The 15,516-nt window shown below is 40.4% G+C and overlaps 4 protein-coding genes across 5 annotated transcripts; 3 read left to right on the top strand and 1 right to left on the bottom strand.

The window, feature by feature from the left end:
- The first annotated feature begins 3,375 nt into the window (after window positions 1–3,375).
- Window positions 3,376–6,002, top strand: LOC117640238. Its single transcript, XM_034376577.1, has 5 exons — window positions 3,376–4,472; window positions 4,557–4,790; window positions 5,166–5,514; window positions 5,615–5,650; window positions 5,787–6,002. The coding sequence occupies exons 1-5, from the start codon at window positions 4,059–4,061 to the stop codon at window positions 5,963–5,965; spliced, it is 1,212 nt and encodes a 403-aa protein (XP_034232468.1). The 5' UTR covers window positions 3,376–4,058; the 3' UTR covers window positions 5,966–6,002.
- A 1,956-nt stretch (window positions 6,003–7,958) lies between these two features.
- On the top strand, window positions 7,959–9,854 carry LOC117640240. Its single transcript, XM_034376579.1, has 4 exons — window positions 7,959–8,152; window positions 8,341–8,686; window positions 9,096–9,131; window positions 9,216–9,854. The coding sequence occupies exons 1-4, from the start codon at window positions 7,979–7,981 to the stop codon at window positions 9,404–9,406; spliced, it is 747 nt and encodes a 248-aa protein (XP_034232470.1). The 5' UTR covers window positions 7,959–7,978; the 3' UTR covers window positions 9,407–9,854.
- Window positions 9,855–10,569: 715 nt separating this feature from the next.
- On the bottom strand, window positions 10,570–12,384 carry LOC117640241 (ubiquitin-conjugating enzyme E2 K-like). Of its 2 annotated transcripts, XM_034376580.1 has the most exons (6): window positions 12,000–12,072; window positions 11,679–11,929; window positions 11,268–11,420; window positions 11,109–11,191; window positions 10,877–11,040; window positions 10,570–10,801 (listed from the first exon to the last, which is right to left on the bottom strand). In XM_034376580.1, exons 2-6 carry the CDS (start codon window positions 11,721–11,723, stop codon window positions 10,665–10,667), a joined length of 582 nt encoding a protein of 193 aa, XP_034232471.1. In that variant the 5' UTR covers window positions 11,724–11,929; window positions 12,000–12,072; the 3' UTR covers window positions 10,570–10,664. The 2 variants fall into 2 exon arrangements, with proteins under 2 accessions (XP_034232471.1, XP_034232472.1); XM_034376581.1 differs by lacking the exons at window positions 11,679–11,929; window positions 12,000–12,072 and adding an exon at window positions 12,295–12,384.
- On the top strand, window positions 12,010–15,209 carry LOC117640239. The gene is made up of 9 exons (XM_034376578.1): window positions 12,010–12,467; window positions 12,541–12,591; window positions 12,873–13,145; window positions 13,290–13,424; window positions 13,525–13,611; window positions 13,707–13,793; window positions 13,883–13,924; window positions 14,046–14,096; window positions 14,174–15,209. The coding sequence occupies exons 1-9, from the start codon at window positions 12,389–12,391 to the stop codon at window positions 14,512–14,514; spliced, it is 1,146 nt and encodes a 381-aa protein (XP_034232469.1). The 5' UTR covers window positions 12,010–12,388; the 3' UTR covers window positions 14,515–15,209.
- The last annotated feature ends 307 nt before the right edge of the window (window positions 15,210–15,516 follow it).

Genomic DNA, 15,516 nt, shown 5'->3' with positions numbered 1-15,516 from the left:
TTTTGTCGAACCTTGCAGTGATTTCGTTGAACCTTCCAGATTTTTCTTCAAACCATTCAGCGGTTTCGTCAAACCCTCCAATGGTTTCGTCAAAACTTCCAATGGTTTTGTCAAACCCTCCAATGGTTTCGTCAAAACTTCCAATGGTTTTGTCAAACCCTCCAATGGTTTCGTCAAACCCTCCAATGGTTTCGTAAAACCCTCCAGTGGTTTCGTCAAGCCCTCTAGTGGTTTCGTTAAACCCTCCAGTGGTTTCGTTAAACCCTCTAGTGGTTTGGTCAAGCCGTCCATTGGTTTCGTCAAACCATCTAACGGTTTCAAGAGCTCGCCCAACAGAGGAGCAGAGCTTACTGCCTGCAAAACGTGATATTGTTGTTAGTACAAACAGTAAATTGAGAACCTTCCAATCTCAGCATCGTCGAGTTAATCGTGTCACGTTCGTTCAGAAGTATATGAGCTTTGCCCGGGCTGTTTCGGTGGTGTGTTTCTCCCGGGTTCAAGGAATCGAGTGAGTTTGTAAATGAGATTAGTCCGAACTGGTTGTATTACGATAATCAAACGGTGGATACAAGGTTTGGGGCTCCACACACCCTCGCTACTACCGAGTATCCAGACGACTGCCTCGAGTCAGTCGTCTGTGTCCGGCTGGAGGGCTCCCGCGGGTCGCCAAGGGCCCGGCGGGGCGCCGCTCCGCTATTGCTACTACCTCATCACTCATCATCGCGCCGCGGGCCTCGCGCTCCAGATAGCCGTGAGCGGGCTGGATGACAGAAGCGGCGCGAGATTCAAATTGCCCCCGCAACATTTGCGCAGCTTAACAATTGTCGACCCCGACAATGAACTTTGATGCTAATGAAGCAATTGAATGAACATTTAGCAATTACAGAATTGTTAGTTTCAGGTGTGTGGACCAACTACAGTTTATATGACAATTCTTTTACAAACGGATTCTTAACCAAATGAACACAAACAAAAATCAAACATGATGAATTAGAGAACGTCAATTTTTAAGCACAGTCCGACTTTAGCATTTCATCCTTAGACATCAGTGGCCATTGGGCGTAAGGACGTAAGTCACATAGGAAACCCATTGAAATTAGGTTGTTCTGTCCGATGACCACTCACATGTCTTATTAACTAATACCCAATTAAAATAGTAATTTTTTTGTAGATTTTTCTCTTTCTAAGCTAATCTTACAGTGTAATTGATTATATATGAAAATATATCCTTTGCCTGTTACATCTCAATGGTGGCTAAAACCTATCAAGGGTGATTGTTTGATCAAAGCAAGAAAATATCTTAAAATTACACTCTAAGCAAATGATACAAGTAGTCCTTAAAACTAAACCCAATACAAACTGAAAAATTATAATTAGTGCTAATACACCTTTCTCGAAACCACACGAACTCTTCAGAATGAAAATCCTACTTCTGCGCAATACGACGTCATAAATCTTGGTACTCATTATCATTTCTTATAATATTTGAGTCGTGTTACAATAGGCTTTGTCATTTATTTATTTCTCTATGCTTCTACCCATAATTCTTATTATTCCTGACACCCCAAAGAAACTTTCAACAACTGAATGTAAATTTTGACTGTCTATTATGAGAGCATTTTGTTTTCGAGACGTCTTGTGCTGTGAACACTCTGATCTCGCAGTTCACTTTAAAGAATTAGTTTCAAATATTTTAAATGTAAAATTTACGTAACATCTAGAAAAATTGATTAAAAGGTTGAGGGTGGTGCCATTAAATTCGAGGTCGGTTCCCGGTTCGCCGTAACTTTTGCGGAGCTTTAAAAATTGTCGCCCTCGACCCAAGAAATTTATAGAAATATGGACCAAAAATACTGAATGCAGGATAAAATACAGAAAAAAAAGAGACTAGGATGAACGAAGAGAAACTGAACGCTAATTAATGGATTCGTCAGCTTTTTGACCAGTTGCGTTTTAAGATAACTGACTTCAAATGACAAAATTTTGTAAAAGAAATATTACAAGTGAAATACAAGTTTTGAATGTCGTGACAGAAACATTGTAATGTGATCTAAAACTCTGAACAACGCTTAGAAGTTAGAAAAAAAAATGACCTTGATTCTCACAGAATGTTCCTTTCCAAGTGTTTACTTCTTATATATATATAGGAAAGTTTAAGTCTTTAAAAATAAAAATATAATACTAGTGGAAGAGAAAAAAAAATCATTCCAGTACTTGCTTGTATCGTGATCTAAGCCCTAACTCTCTCTTCTCATGGCAACTACCGGCAGAGACGCTGTCTCCCGTGTGACTTATTGGAGCTGGAATGACCGATGGCAAAGGAGTCGACTCTTCTTCTCTTTGCAAAATTGGTGAGCTGGGCCAGCACTGCTATTGGCGCACAAAGCAACCGCAGTGGGCTGAGGTAGGTGCTATACCTGACCACAGCACGCGCGACTTTGTTGGCTTTAAGTCATGCGCCTGGACTTTAAACCAACGCTTCAAAGATTTAAATCCACAATTTGAATTTTTCAACGAATAGCGTGGTGATTTCCTCAAATCCCTCGGTTAAGATAGGGCGCGCCAAACGCCTTCCCAGTTCTGTCCGGCCGCCTCCCGTAGGACTTGGCGTGGGCAGTCGTGGCCACGCCACCGACTGTGCCTCCTCATAACATGACTTGGCAATTTGAAAGAAATTATGGTTTTTGTTGATCCGAAAATGAAACTCTGGACGAAGCTCTGCGATGGTTCCTCACTCGTCTCGCCGTATCTTGAAGAAGTATAAGTCACACAGGAGTAGGGCTCTCAGGCACAAGCGGTGCCAGCCAGTACCCTACTCTAAAACCCTACAAATGGCTATTAAGACAAAAGCAACCCTAAAAATATTATTACTTACAGAATACAAGCTAGGTATAAACTAGTCACCCGCAATTGGTAAAAACACAATCAAATAATGGAAAGTAAAAAAATTAATAGTAAATTAATAGTTGAATAATTTCAGCAAACTCTGCCATTCCACCAGTATACACAAAACAAAGAGATCACCCGAAACATAACATCGTTGCCAATCAAAAACAAAACAGAGCACCCGTGTTTTCAAACCTGTTATAGCGCACTCAAGTTTTCAAAAAGAAAAGACTGTTGAATTTAACACGCATCGTTAGTCTCCTATGCCACCGCTGGCCAAAATCATCACACAGTCTACTGCTTATTTAGCCAAATACAACCAAAAAGACACACACTATATTTTCGGTAAAACTGCCTGGATTATGAAAAAAAAAGGTACTATATGAGGTGGCGCCGGTTGTTCGTCGTATTTTTGTTCGTCATCTTAAATTAAATCGCGACGAACAATATCGTGGCGAACAATTAATTTCGGCGTTTTTCTGCAATAAAACCATTTTTTTAAAAATCTATTTTCTAAAAGTCTTGCATTTTTTTTGTGGCATCACTGAGATTAAGTGCGTGCCGATAAACATCCCAGATCCTCAGCTGCATAATATTAAAAATTAGTTTAAATTTTTATTAATTAAAATAAATAGTCGGCTCCGCGGCACGGAGTATTCCTGCTCGGGTGGCGCACTAGTAGTTACTGATGTGACCGATAGGGGGCGTTGAGAGAATGCTTACTGCCCTGTACAGAGGCTACACATCATGCTTTGTATGAGAAATAAAGACTGGACCACGTTGTTGACGTTTTGTGAAAGTCGTGTACACGCTGTATTTTGAGGGCACTGTCCGAAGTAGTACTTTTCGCGCACCCAAGTCACGCAGTTATTACTCGATGGCTATCGAATTCGCTGGTGTTATGAGTGAAGAGGCATTCCATACTAAGTTTTATTACTGCGGTGACGGGTTGCATTACACCCTGTCGCGAGTAAGCGAAGACCGGAGAGAAGCTGCTTTCGAATGTTTGCTTAGTGGTACTAAGGGCTGTCCTGGACGTGCTGTTTGGCGTCAAGGTTTTGGTTTGAGACACACCGTCCTCCACAATCATCTGCCAAGCCCATTATATCCAGAAGAGATCAAGTTAAAGAGACAAATACTAACTCGTGTCAAAAGTGGTGAATATTCTTCTTATGCTGATATATTCAGAGAAGAAAGCTCACGGTAAGGTTTATAAACAAACCATAATTATTTTTTTCTCATTTTCTTACTTCTTATTTTTCCTTTCTTATCATAGATTTTCTATAGCAGTACAAGCAAGGGTTACCCTGACCAGAATGACTGTAGAAATGAAATTAGCACGCCTCTCTCTGTGTCCATTTACTCCAACCTCCCTGGAAGATTTGGCAAGAATTTTTGGGGATCATTTCTACCGAGTGATGTCATTAAGCATTGATGGTCAGGAGAATTTATTTTGCAACTACTTTCAATTGCCTGATGGTTCAGGTTGCATAGTATTTGCTTCAATCAGAATGACTGCCTTTCTTAGTCATGCTTCTCAGATTTATTGCGACAGTAGCCAAACCACACCAACTCCACATTTCTTGGTAAGTTAATATAAAGTTGCCTGAAATTCTTCAAGTTATTGGGTTTTACTTGTGGTTTTACACAAAAATCTTGTTCTTTTACAGGTTTTGTCAATTAGTGCTGTTCACAATGGTTTCATTGTGCCTGTTCTCCACTGTTTATTTCTACAAAAGAGTTTTCTTGGATACAAGTCTATTATCAATCATCTCAAAAGACTAAACCCTCGCCTTTCTCCGGAAACCGTTGTTACTGGATTTGATGACGACTTAGCTGCTGCATGGGTTGCTCTGTTCCCTACCGTAACATGCCTAAACAGGACCTCATTCCACTTTATAAAAGTAAGTGTTTGTATAAAGGCAGAGCTATGTAAAACTAGTGCTGGAAACGTTTTCTGAATAATTGGATTTTCATTTGTTTCGTCACTGACTTGTATTTAAGTGATTTGAAAATGGTTGCAAGAAGATACAGTTAGTTCCTCCTTATGTCCTCAACAGAAGCATTTTAATTTATTGTCTTGATTGCTTTGAAATTAAATTGTCATAATGGTTTGGAAAAAGAAACAGCCAACAAGTTAACATTAGTTTCACTTACTTGGCCATTTGTTATCTTTGTACTCTAAATCATACAAGACCATGCAGCACCACAATGTTTCATTTATTTTAACTTCAGTCTTTTATTGAGTGTCACTGACATAGCATACCCTTTTCTTGCAGTCTATAATGGAAGCTGTCAAGGATTTAGGTCTTTCCTCAAGCTTTAGAAACAATGCAGAAGTCACTAGTGCAGTTCAAGCCTGCTGCATAATTAATATGTGTCCGCATGAGATAATGCGTGAAGCACTCACATGTATTGTCAATAAAACCAGTCAACTCAATGTGTTTAACCAACTGAGGCCATTGTACGATTATATTTGGTCTTTCTGGCTAAATGGTGTCAGGTTTGCAAACAAAGAAGTTTCAGTATGTTCTAATGTGGAATGTACAATGAACACATTTGAAATACTTCACCACATGATGCGGACTGAAAAGGTTTCAATACGTGGCAATATCTTCCTCTTTATTGGTTAGTACTGCATATTCTAAGGTTTCTGGTACAATGGTACTACTGGCACTATGCAACTCACAGCAACCTATTTCATTTTCCTTGGTCCCGTACCAATTAGGGGGTCTTGCCAGCATTGAAGATACTGCTGTCCAAGGTACTGTTAACACTAAAAATAAATATTTATTCGAAAGAAACATAGAAAAGGGTCCTGTTTGAATTATCTAAGCAATAATATATCGAATCTGCTTCCACAAGGCTTTATTTATGACCTGAAAAATATTCTATTGCAGATATACAACTGCTCCTCCGTGCACAACGGCCATGCAGAGAAAGAAAAGCAAGATCGCTTGCCACTTCTAATTGTGTTAGTGATTGTACAACTGATTTGTCCACGGGCAAAATTCATGTTAGTGAATTTATTGACAAGCTGTCTCCTTGTGTTCAGTCATTATGTCGTGCTCTTCTATAGGAAGGACAGTTATTGACTGCAAAGTGTGAATTTGTGAGATAAGATACGATATTTTTAAGTACGAGTTGCCATTAATAGGTTGGCATGGCATAAAGTTTTTAGAATTGGATTTTTTAAAGATTACTGTTTAATTAAACATTTATCTTTCATTAACATACAGTTGCCAAAAAAGACCTGTCGTTCTATGTTCCTGTTGTTAAATGTGTTTGTGTGTATTCCATATTTTGTAGTTTGTGTGAACTTGATATGGTACTGAATTTGTGACTATGTATAGTTGATTGTCTATGTTTTTACCAAATAAATAAATAAATAATAAATCTGAAAAGAGTTTTGTCCGTGAGTCCTGATTTGAAACATTTAGTGATGACTAGTTAAGTGGACCTTTTAGTAGGTATGACACAAGAAAGAAACTGCGGTGCAGGAATGCCTCTGGTCGCACCCTTGACTGAATGTCATGACTAATAAGTTGTGATTTGGAATCGACAGATCTGTGATATTTTTATTATGGACGCCTGGGGCAGACAAGGTTATGTCCGAGTCGGTGTCTGGACTTCAGGGACTTAATGAGTACATATCGCAACAAAATGGACATGACATTCGAGTAGAGGTGCGCTCAGAGACATGCTACATCGCAAAACGCGGTTAACTTTTGATGTCATACCTGGCAAACACTTTAAAAAGAAAAAAAAACACTAGAGTCACAAACTTTGCCTAGAGAGCCAGGGCCAGGGCGCCCACGGCACGGCAACCGCGGCAACGGCAAGCTAGGGGTAGAGGGCAGCACCGGGCTCTACGCGGTTGTATCACGGTAGATGGTTGTATCGTGTTTTGGTGTGAGTAGCAAGGTTCGCAGTATTCTTGAAGATTGATAGAGATTTTGGTTACCATGGATTGATGAGATTACTTGTGGATAGACGTCTCAACACCTTGAGGTTGTATCAAAGATCAATCGATATCTCGAACTCCGCACCGCCGAGTCGATGGTTTTAGGAACGTGCCCCGACTCCCGCTCCCGCGTCCCCGTCCCCGCATCGTCGTAGATCTTTACATTGTCTTTGGAAAGGAGGTTGCTTCCCGGTTGCTTCCAAAGTTGCTGAAATTACTTGTAAATAATTATGGCTGACAACGCCTTCGCTGAAGAGGGTCAGCGACGTGGAACACAGATTATCCACGCCGGCGATGGGTTCCATTATTATTTCGATTACGCGAGAAATGATGGTGCAAATGTTTACCTGAAGTGCATTCTCAACTACCGTCTTCACTGCCGAGGCAGAGCTGTGTATACCGATGAGGATGGAATACAGTTAACTGTCGAACATAATCACCTACGAGATCCCATGCTACCATTCGTGAAGCAATTGAGAAGGAACATCCTAGGGAGGTGTAGGGAACGAGGCTATGCACCTTATCACACCATTCTGACTGAAGAGAGAAGACGGTATGTACCTTACCTTAAAATACTGTCTCAACATGTCAAACTTATCAAATTACGACATCAGAGTTAAACTTTTCTGAGGAAGGCCAGTAATGAGCTGTTTCTAATTCCAAATTTCTGTGATCTCTTTCAGCTTTCCTCGACCTGTTCAGGCTAGAGTGACGATGGGAGCCATTAGAACCAGCATGAGAAATGCTCGAATAGGAAGATATCCTAACATTCCACTGACACTGAATGGACTTGTTGATACCCTGCAGGATCCCCGGTACAGAGATATTTCAATGACGTATGATGGTGAAGATAATATCTTTGCAGACTATGTAGAGGCTACGGATGGCTCAAAGTGTGTCATTTTTGCCTCACGTCGAATGCTTGATTTCATGGAGAGGGTGAAAATCATTTTTTCTGATGGTACATTCAGCACCCCTGCTCTTCCACGTGCTTCTCAGGTAAACTCACAAATATTTTTTTTGTTGACTTATGAGTGATACTTATTTCTAGAATCTCTTATTTTTCTGCAGATATTTAATATTGTCACTGTCTGGAACTGGCATGTGATCCCATTGGTTCATTGCCTGATGGAACGCAGGACAAGACCAGCATACCAAGCAGTGTTCCAGCGGTTGAAGCTCTTGTCCCCTTTCTTTGACCCTGAATCTGTTATGAGTGACTATGAACTAGCTCTGATGGGAGCTCTGAGGATAGAATTCCCAAACGCGGACTCTGATGGATGCCTTTTCCACTTTGTAGTTGTGAGTTCTGTCTTGGCTTTGAACTTTCAGTAATTCAAAATATTAAATTCAAAATTCTGAAAAATATTTTTGTTTTCAATTTGCTGTGAAAGATTAGAAAACTAAAATCCTTATAATTTAGTATTATAACCAGGCCTTATTTTAGTATTCGAAGTTATGCTATTTCATATTTGTCTTGTTTGTTGCAGTCCTCTGTCAAGCATGCAAAGTATGAACTTGGGCTGGTTATCATGATAAGGGAAAATCCTGTCGTCAGAAGGATTGTGCAGTTATGCTGTGGAATACCGCTAGCTCCTCCTCAGATGATGCGAGATGCTCTGCGTGCAATAGCTGCTGAAGCAAGGCTTACTTTATTTTATGATGATCTCATTCCCTACTTTGATTATCTATGGTACACATGGCTCTCGGGCCCAAGGTATGAATCCTTGTCAGTATGCGGCTCTGTACATCGTACTAATAACGCATGTGAAAGTTTCAACCATGTCTTGGGATCCGAACTTGGAGAGCATCACGTCAATGTCTACAGATTCCTTGGTATGTTTGTGTGTGACCATTGGAACATTCATGTTGGACAGTAAAATTTAGAATCACCAGCCCAGTACACAATTCATAATGTTACTTACTTTGTGCAAAGGAAAGAAAAGGTTGGCCATCTTTGTACAAAGCCAGCTTTATTAAGAAATTGTTGCATGCATATAAAGCTCTCCAAATTATTTACTTTAATCTTATAATGCCCTGCTGCTATCATAGATTTTATATTATTCCACCTGCAGCAAAATACTTCTAGTTTAAGTAGTGCTATTATACAGATAATTCCTTAAGCATTCCTTAATTAGACTATGCCAAGTAAAATAATGTGAAATCTTATGATCAGTAATGCCCTTTACTATTGTGCTTATGTCTTTTTTGTTCTCTTTTTTCAAAAAAAATCTTTCTGTTTCAGAGTGCCTTTCAAACATTGAGGATACTGCTCAGACTGGTATATAAACATTCTTCACTTTCAAGTGACTATTTGAAGACTATGTCCACTTGTTTTTATTTATTTTGACTTGTTTGTTTGTAGACATCTTGACACTGTATGAAGGCCGCAATCCTGGCAGACCAAGAAAAACCTCGTCACTGGCTAACGATGCAAGGATCCAGCTCTGGACCCGGAACCTTCTTGATGGCTATATAACAATTCGTGAATTTATCCATTGTGTGTCTCCCACCCTTCATGGATTGTTTGAAGAACAAGTTAGAGCTGGGCCCTAGAAATTTGTAGCAGATCTCAATTTCAGAGTACGCCTGTCAATTTTAATGTTTCCATGTTACAGGAATTCTCTTGAGCTCTGTTGCGTGTCGTATTTCCTTATTTCTTATTGACATCCAGATTTATTGATTAATCACCCAGAATAAGTGATGTGAATTGTTTCATCATACATGTTTGTTTGTACATGTTAATTTACATTTCCAATTTCTATATTGTTTCAACGTTGTATTCTTAGATCATCATTGAAGTATAACTTCACAGTATTGTTCTTGGTCTCATTAAATAAAAATGTTTAAGTCTCCTAGGAAAATATATTTTAGTTTTTAAAAGAAAATCCCCTCTTTCTGAGTCTTGGTTGATGAAAGATGCTCAGTTCTATGCAACAGCATTGATGGCCAGTAAGAATTGTTTTCCTTTCGCATCTGAGTATATGCTAGGGGTCATGTCTCAGGTTTAGCAAGAGGTTCTGAGGTATTCTGAAGTGCCAATCATAAATGAAACAAATAGAGTTTGTTATACACAAAAATTTCTTGAATCTCTTGAAAAACTTGAAACTTCTTAATAATTTTGAAATTAGTGATATTCTAGATCAGTGAGTTAAATTAAGTGAAATGGAAAAATAATTAAGTTTCCATAGACAATTCAGATGACTACCAGAAGCAGCAGAAGGAAGGCTTTCAATTCTAATGTAGCTTCCTCATTCCTATCCTAGCAGTTTTTTCAACAAATTTGGAAGCACTGAATGAAATAGAACTTGTTTGTAAGCTGTTCCCTTATTTTTGTCTCTTAGTTGCACAATTACTATATCAGATCAGGCAAGGACTGGTCAGAGTTCTGAACCAACTCAAAATTCTAGTGTTGTGAAACAGTTAATTCATGCAGTTATAGCCAATGAAATATTTCAAATATTAATGCAATACAAACAGCAACAATGGGATGTGGAAATTGTGGGTGAAAGAGAAATACTCGTACACAATCAATGTTTATTTAGATAGGAACAAAACAGCGTTAAGATAAAGATCCTAAACAAGAACCATTTAAACAGATAAAACAGGAACGAAGCATGGCATCTTACATGATAAAAATGCAAAAATGGCTATTAAGTAGCAAAACAAAGCAATAAACACACAAGAAAAAAGCTTCAAATAGTCAAAGAGTGAAACAAAGAACACCATGATCAATCAAGTATAGAAAAGCCAGATATTTTGTAAACTCGTTAAAGCAATAGCAGGCTAAGAAGTTTGAAGATACGAAAAAGATTTACATCACAAGTTTTTCAATGGCTTCATCCATGTCCCAATCACACTCAGAGAGAGCTCTAAGTGCCAGATCTCGATCGTACCCCATGTCAACCAACTTGCCAATTTCGTGCTGTAAAGCAGGATCACTGAGACAGCCTGAAATAGAAGTTTGTGATTTAATGCCTTGTCTTTGTTACATGAATGCTAAGCTGCAGAAAGATAGATACACACCATTAGCATAGACCTTGGTCCATTCTTGAGCGGTTTGGATGAAGATGCTCTCATCCCGTACTGCCTGGCGGCCAACAATGCTATCCTGGGGATCCTCTTTTTCAGGATTCGCCAAAAGGTTTTGCACCGAGAGGAGTACCCCTCTGAGGTTCATTGACCCAGGCCTGAAACAAAGAGAAAATTGTTCACTTTGCCAGCATTTTAAAAGGCAGAAATGGATTAAGGTACACACCATTTTGAGGCCAAAATGTCGAGACAGATAAAGCCAGTATGCGAAGAAATATTTGGGTGCCAGATCTTGGTAACGAAAGTCACCTGGATAAGAAAGCATGTTTAGGCATCAAATAATAACACTAATATCTTCCTGGTTAAGAAATTTGCTTTGACTTACAGCTGGGGGCTTCACAGGGTACTCAGGTGGCACCATAACACGAAGCTTGAATGTTCCTCCAGCATATGGTGTGTCTGCTGGGCCCTTCAGGAAGGCGTGGAAGTCATTCATGTTGTCGTCCTTCAGGCAGACTGAAATTCCGTTTCTCTCGGTCTGAAACAAAATTGGTGAGCAGGGTTCAAACAAAGGCAGGCGTAACGCAGAGGAGCAAGCCCGCGTATTAGTTTGGACAAAAAAGGAACATTTTGGCCGCGGTGTTCCATTCTAGCGACATTCTTCATGGAACACCGTGACATTGATGCAAAATATTGCCGCACAAACGCGCTGCCTCGTCGGCAAAATACAAAAACAAAGCTTGGAAAAAAGGTCTATGGACCGCACGGCACGACACCTGACAAAATGTGTACTCACATTACACTCCAGAAGATCTCTAATGTCTTTTTGTAAGCGATTCATGATAATGCTGGATGGATAAGGATTGACGATTGACCGCAGAACACAACCTAACAGCGAACGAGCAGCCAAAGAACAGACCGAAGTTGGAGAAGACGTTAACTGTGCAAGACGGCAAAAGACGGCAAGCTGAGAAGCCGGAAGTTCGTTGGTGCACGGCAGGATGACCACAGGAACGGTAGCGATGCCTGGTCTTGACTTCGTGCAAGCTGGAAAATGCATCACGAACTTATAAAGGCTTGCACCTTCATAATGCATACTGTAATTGCGGTGTTTTACGTTGAAAGCAGGTTTAAATTCAGTTGAGATTCGATTTTATAATAAATATTACAGCGTTGGCATATGAGCTTCCATGTTCCGCCACTGGGCGCATGCCACTCGACAACACACACAGTTTCAATTTTGTTACTTTGGGTTACATTAACAGCTTTTCTTCTTAAAAATAATGCATTTCCAATGAATTCATCTTTCGAACCGACAGTCTATTTCGTTGACTCAATTAATACCAATAATGACATGCTAAAAGTGGATATTCAACACAAAGGTTGTCAATACTGGAGAGACAACGACTCACGTGATTGCAATGACAACCGAAGTCAGTCAAATCCATCTAGTTTCCTCCAGGTGTTCGTTGGTGTTGGTTGAGCGTGGTGACAGTGCGAAGTGACATGGCTGAGAATCAGGACCGTGCTGCGGCAACCGGTAGCTTAGCTGAAGCTTTACAGCAATTCTTTGCAGCAGCAGGAGGTAAGTTCATTCCAAACTCAAACTAATGTAACCTGTTCTGTTTTGAGACATCGCTGACACATTGCCTTGACAGGATCGGGTAGGGCGTTGACTGGGCCAGGAGGATCTGTTCCGCGTGTCCGTGGTTAGTATTGTCATTTTCGTTATATTTATTTCATTTACGGCGTAGAATTGGTGGCTGAGGCACAGTGGGCCAGCGGTGCAGGCCAAAGCTCCAGGCGCATTTTGAGCTCCAGAGTGGTCAAATGGAACTCGAATCAAACCGTGTGATCCAGCAATCCACTGGTGGGGTCACGCGTTCGCTTTGAGTCCTCCTTGGCGACTCAGGAGCTTAAGACGCGTCCGGGATTTTGATCGCCACCTCCAGTCGTCTGACCCGCTGTGTATTCTGTTTGTCTATTACAGAAGTGAGGGACCAGTCCTCTCAGACGACTGACATCCAGCATGTCACAGTGGGAGTGCAGTGCGACCTGCTCGTGCCAGCATGTTTGGGCACCAGTTATTCTGAGTTGCCAGCAATGCCAGCAGCTGGACCAAGCTCAAGCTGTACACCCATGTTCCCTATGCCATCATCAACCTCAAGTGCTGCAGCCTCTGGAAGTCCCACAACAGCTGGGCCAAGCTGTTTCCCAGCACCAACCTCAAGTGCTGCAGCCTCTGGAAGTCCGTCCTCAACTGGTACTATTTATTTTCCTCTTGTTCTCACCTTTCATATTTTTGTATAATTAATCCCCTTTTCCATTTCATGGATCAACTTAAATCCTTTCTTTCCTATTTCATTTTCACCTTACATTTACTTTTAAACGTCTTCTTTCTTTCCAGTTTGCGGTGATGTCTGTACCAATCTACCATGCTCTGCTGCCAATCCACCATGCTCTGCTCCCAATCCCTGGTACCATGGTCGTGACCCCTCTCGAGTTGACCCCTCCACCTGGAGCCAGTGGCCTGACAGCCCAGGTAATTTATCACAACTTCTCCGCCTTTCATCGTTTTATTGCACTTACTATTGTTTATCCATGTCTGTTTCTTAACTTTCCCGAATTTTTTCTCATTTTAGGTTCCCGAGGCCCCTACTCAGCTCCTGCTGGTGGGAGCAGCAGTGCCAACGCCAGCTCTAGTTCCCAGTGGCATTGCAACAATCCAGGTAATCAATAAGAGCTATTAAATTTTATTCTTTCTTATGCTTTAGTTTCAAATGCATGTTTTAAAGGTCTCCTTCATTCTTTCCTTTCTTTCCAGTTCGCAACGATGCCATAGAACAATCACCTTTTCCTTGGCGCGAGACACCACCTTGGCGGCAAGCGCAGTGGCGCAGCAACACTCCAGGTAATCATTGAGTTCTATTACTTTTTATTCTTTCTTGCTTCAGTTCTAAATGCCTGTTCCAAAGTTCTAATTCATTCTTTTCTTTCCAGTTCGCCATGATACCACTGACCAGCGTGCAGCCTCTACCTCTGGTATGTATAGCTGCCTTTTTTTTACTTCAGTATTGCGGTTTTGAATTTTTTGTTGTTTCATTAAAGTATGGGGCAATTGTCTCTTCTTTTTCTGGACTAAAGTTTATCCTTCTTATTTCAGGTGGATGGTCTGCCTCCCGCCACTTTGCGCCTTTTCCTGCTCTAAATGAAGGTATGTGTGTGAGACTGCATTGCTGTGTTTCTAGATAAACAATTATTTTTTTTAAAGAATGCTTATGCCTTCAATAGGTTCTATGGCGGTTGGCCGCCAGGGCAGAAGACCAACTCAGGAAGATGAGGATGAGGAAGACGATGAGGATGACTGGGATTCTGCCCGCAAGAAACGAAAACCTGCTGGTCCAAGGAAGCAGCAACCAGGCAAGAGGGGGAGGCCTCGGAAAAACCCAAAGGTGACAGGTGTTAAGTGCCAACTGTGTTTTAAGCCTATTGCCACAAAGCAGTTCAAATTGTGCCTGCACTACTTTTGTGATCCGTGCATCTCTGGATGGCTGACGGAGTGGCATCACTGCCCTTCGTGCATGGCTGCTCCTCTCAACGCAGAGGACCTAGTCGAATGCAAATTCGATTGACTTAGTATTTTTGTAACAAGTTTCGTATTGCTGCTAAACTGTTATTAAAAGTTCTTAATGGCTTTGTTTTTCTGTGCCTTTTTTTTTGTAGTTTATGTGAACTGTTCAGTCTCATCTACATATCTTAGTATTTGCTAATCAAGTTTTTTTTCAAGCCTTTTTCAATGGCTTTGTTTCTCTGTGACTTTTTTTTTGTAGTTTTTGTTTTTGTTTTCATTTATGTATCTTAATATTTGCTGAACTGTTATCAAAAGTTCTCCAAGCCATTGGGCTTTGTTTCTCTGTGCCTTTTTTCGGTATTTTCTGTGAAATGTTCAGTCCCATCAGTGTATCTTAATATTTGCTAAACTGTTATCAAAAGTTCTCCTGTTTCAATGGCTTTGTTTCTCTGTGCCTTTTTTTTGTAGTTTCTGTTTTTCATCTATGAATCTTAATATTTGCTCAACTGTTATCAAAAGTTCTCCAACCCACTGTGCGTCGTTTCTCTGTGCTTTTATTTTGGAGTTTCTGTGAAATGTTCAGTCTCATCTATGTATCTTAATATTTTAGACAAGTTTACCAGTCTCTTAACTGGCGTACCTGAAGTATTGCCTTATGTAAGTTTTATTTCCTTTAGTTTTTGTCATTTGTGACTTATTTTTAATGCTGAGCTATGTTACTAGTAGGCCTGCTGGCCTACTTCACGCCAGTTTTGTTTCAACCGAATAAACCTTTTTTGGAAGTATTTTCTTTTTTACTCATTTTGCTGCCTGCATTGTCTTTTGTGAATTGCCATCGTCTTGTTACGTGCTCAAGGGAAAAGCAAAAAGAAGATCCGTTCAATTATTTACTTAATTAACTCTTGGCCTAATTGGGAAACCTACAGACAGAATTTTCCTCAAACTGAGGACTGATCCTGATGCTGTGTTATAGGAAGATGGAAAAACAATTGCAGCTTGACAACAGTTTTATTCTTATTACTCAAAGTCAGTACAAGACCCTATGTACACTCATTCTGGCGAT

This window comes from Thrips palmi, unplaced genomic scaffold, assembly GCF_012932325.1.
Source record: "Thrips palmi isolate BJ-2018 unplaced genomic scaffold, TpBJ-2018v1 HiC_scaffold_12, whole genome shotgun sequence".
Classification (NCBI taxonomy): domain Eukaryota; kingdom Metazoa; phylum Arthropoda; class Insecta; order Thysanoptera; family Thripidae; genus Thrips; species Thrips palmi.
This window is presented reverse-complemented; position numbering and strand designations above follow the sequence as displayed.

What these genes read in the sequence shown, in the direction of transcription:
- LOC117640240 (XM_034376579.1), top strand. Translation starts at nt 7,979, where the DNA reads ATGGAACGCAGGACAAGACCAGCATACCAAGCAGTGTTCCAGCGGTTG. An exon ending in CAATGTCTACAGATTCCTTG is followed by an intron (nt 8,687 to 9,095) that starts GTATGTTTGTGT and finishes TTTCTGTTTCAG; the next exon opens with AGTGCCTTTCAAACATTGAG. An exon ending in TGAGGATACTGCTCAGACTG is followed by an intron (nt 9,132 to 9,215) that starts GTATATAAACAT and finishes GTTTGTTTGTAG; the next exon opens with ACATCTTGACACTGTATGAA.
- LOC117640239 (XM_034376578.1), top strand. Translation starts at nt 12,389, where the DNA reads ATGGCTGAGAATCAGGACCGTGCTGCGGCAACCGGTAGCTTAGCTGAA. An exon ending in ATCTGTTCCGCGTGTCCGTG is followed by an intron (nt 12,592 to 12,872) that starts GTTAGTATTGTC and finishes TGTCTATTACAG; the next exon opens with AAGTGAGGGACCAGTCCTCT. An exon ending in CCAGTGGCCTGACAGCCCAG is followed by an intron (nt 13,425 to 13,524) that starts GTAATTTATCAC and finishes TTCTCATTTTAG; the next exon opens with GTTCCCGAGGCCCCTACTCA.
- LOC117640238 (XM_034376577.1), top strand. Translation starts at nt 4,059, where the DNA reads ATGCTGATATATTCAGAGAAGAAAGCTCACGGTAAGGTTTATAAACAA. An exon ending in CACCAACTCCACATTTCTTG is followed by an intron (nt 4,473 to 4,556) that starts GTAAGTTAATAT and finishes GTTCTTTTACAG; the next exon opens with GTTTTGTCAATTAGTGCTGT. An exon ending in TGAAGATACTGCTGTCCAAG is followed by an intron (nt 5,651 to 5,786) that starts GTACTGTTAACA and finishes ATTCTATTGCAG; the next exon opens with ATATACAACTGCTCCTCCGT.
- LOC117640241 (XM_034376580.1), bottom strand. Translation starts at nt 11,723, where the DNA reads ATGAATCGCTTACAAAAAGACATTAGAGATCTTCTGGAGTGTAAT. An exon ending in ACCCTGTGAAGCCCCCAGCT is followed by an intron (nt 11,192 to 11,267) that starts GTAAGTCAAAGC and finishes TTTCTTATCCAG; the next exon opens with GTGACTTTCGTTACCAAGAT. An exon ending in GACATTTTGGCCTCAAAATG is followed by an intron (nt 11,041 to 11,108) that starts GTGTGTACCTTA and finishes TCTTTGTTTCAG; the next exon opens with GCCTGGGTCAATGAACCTCA.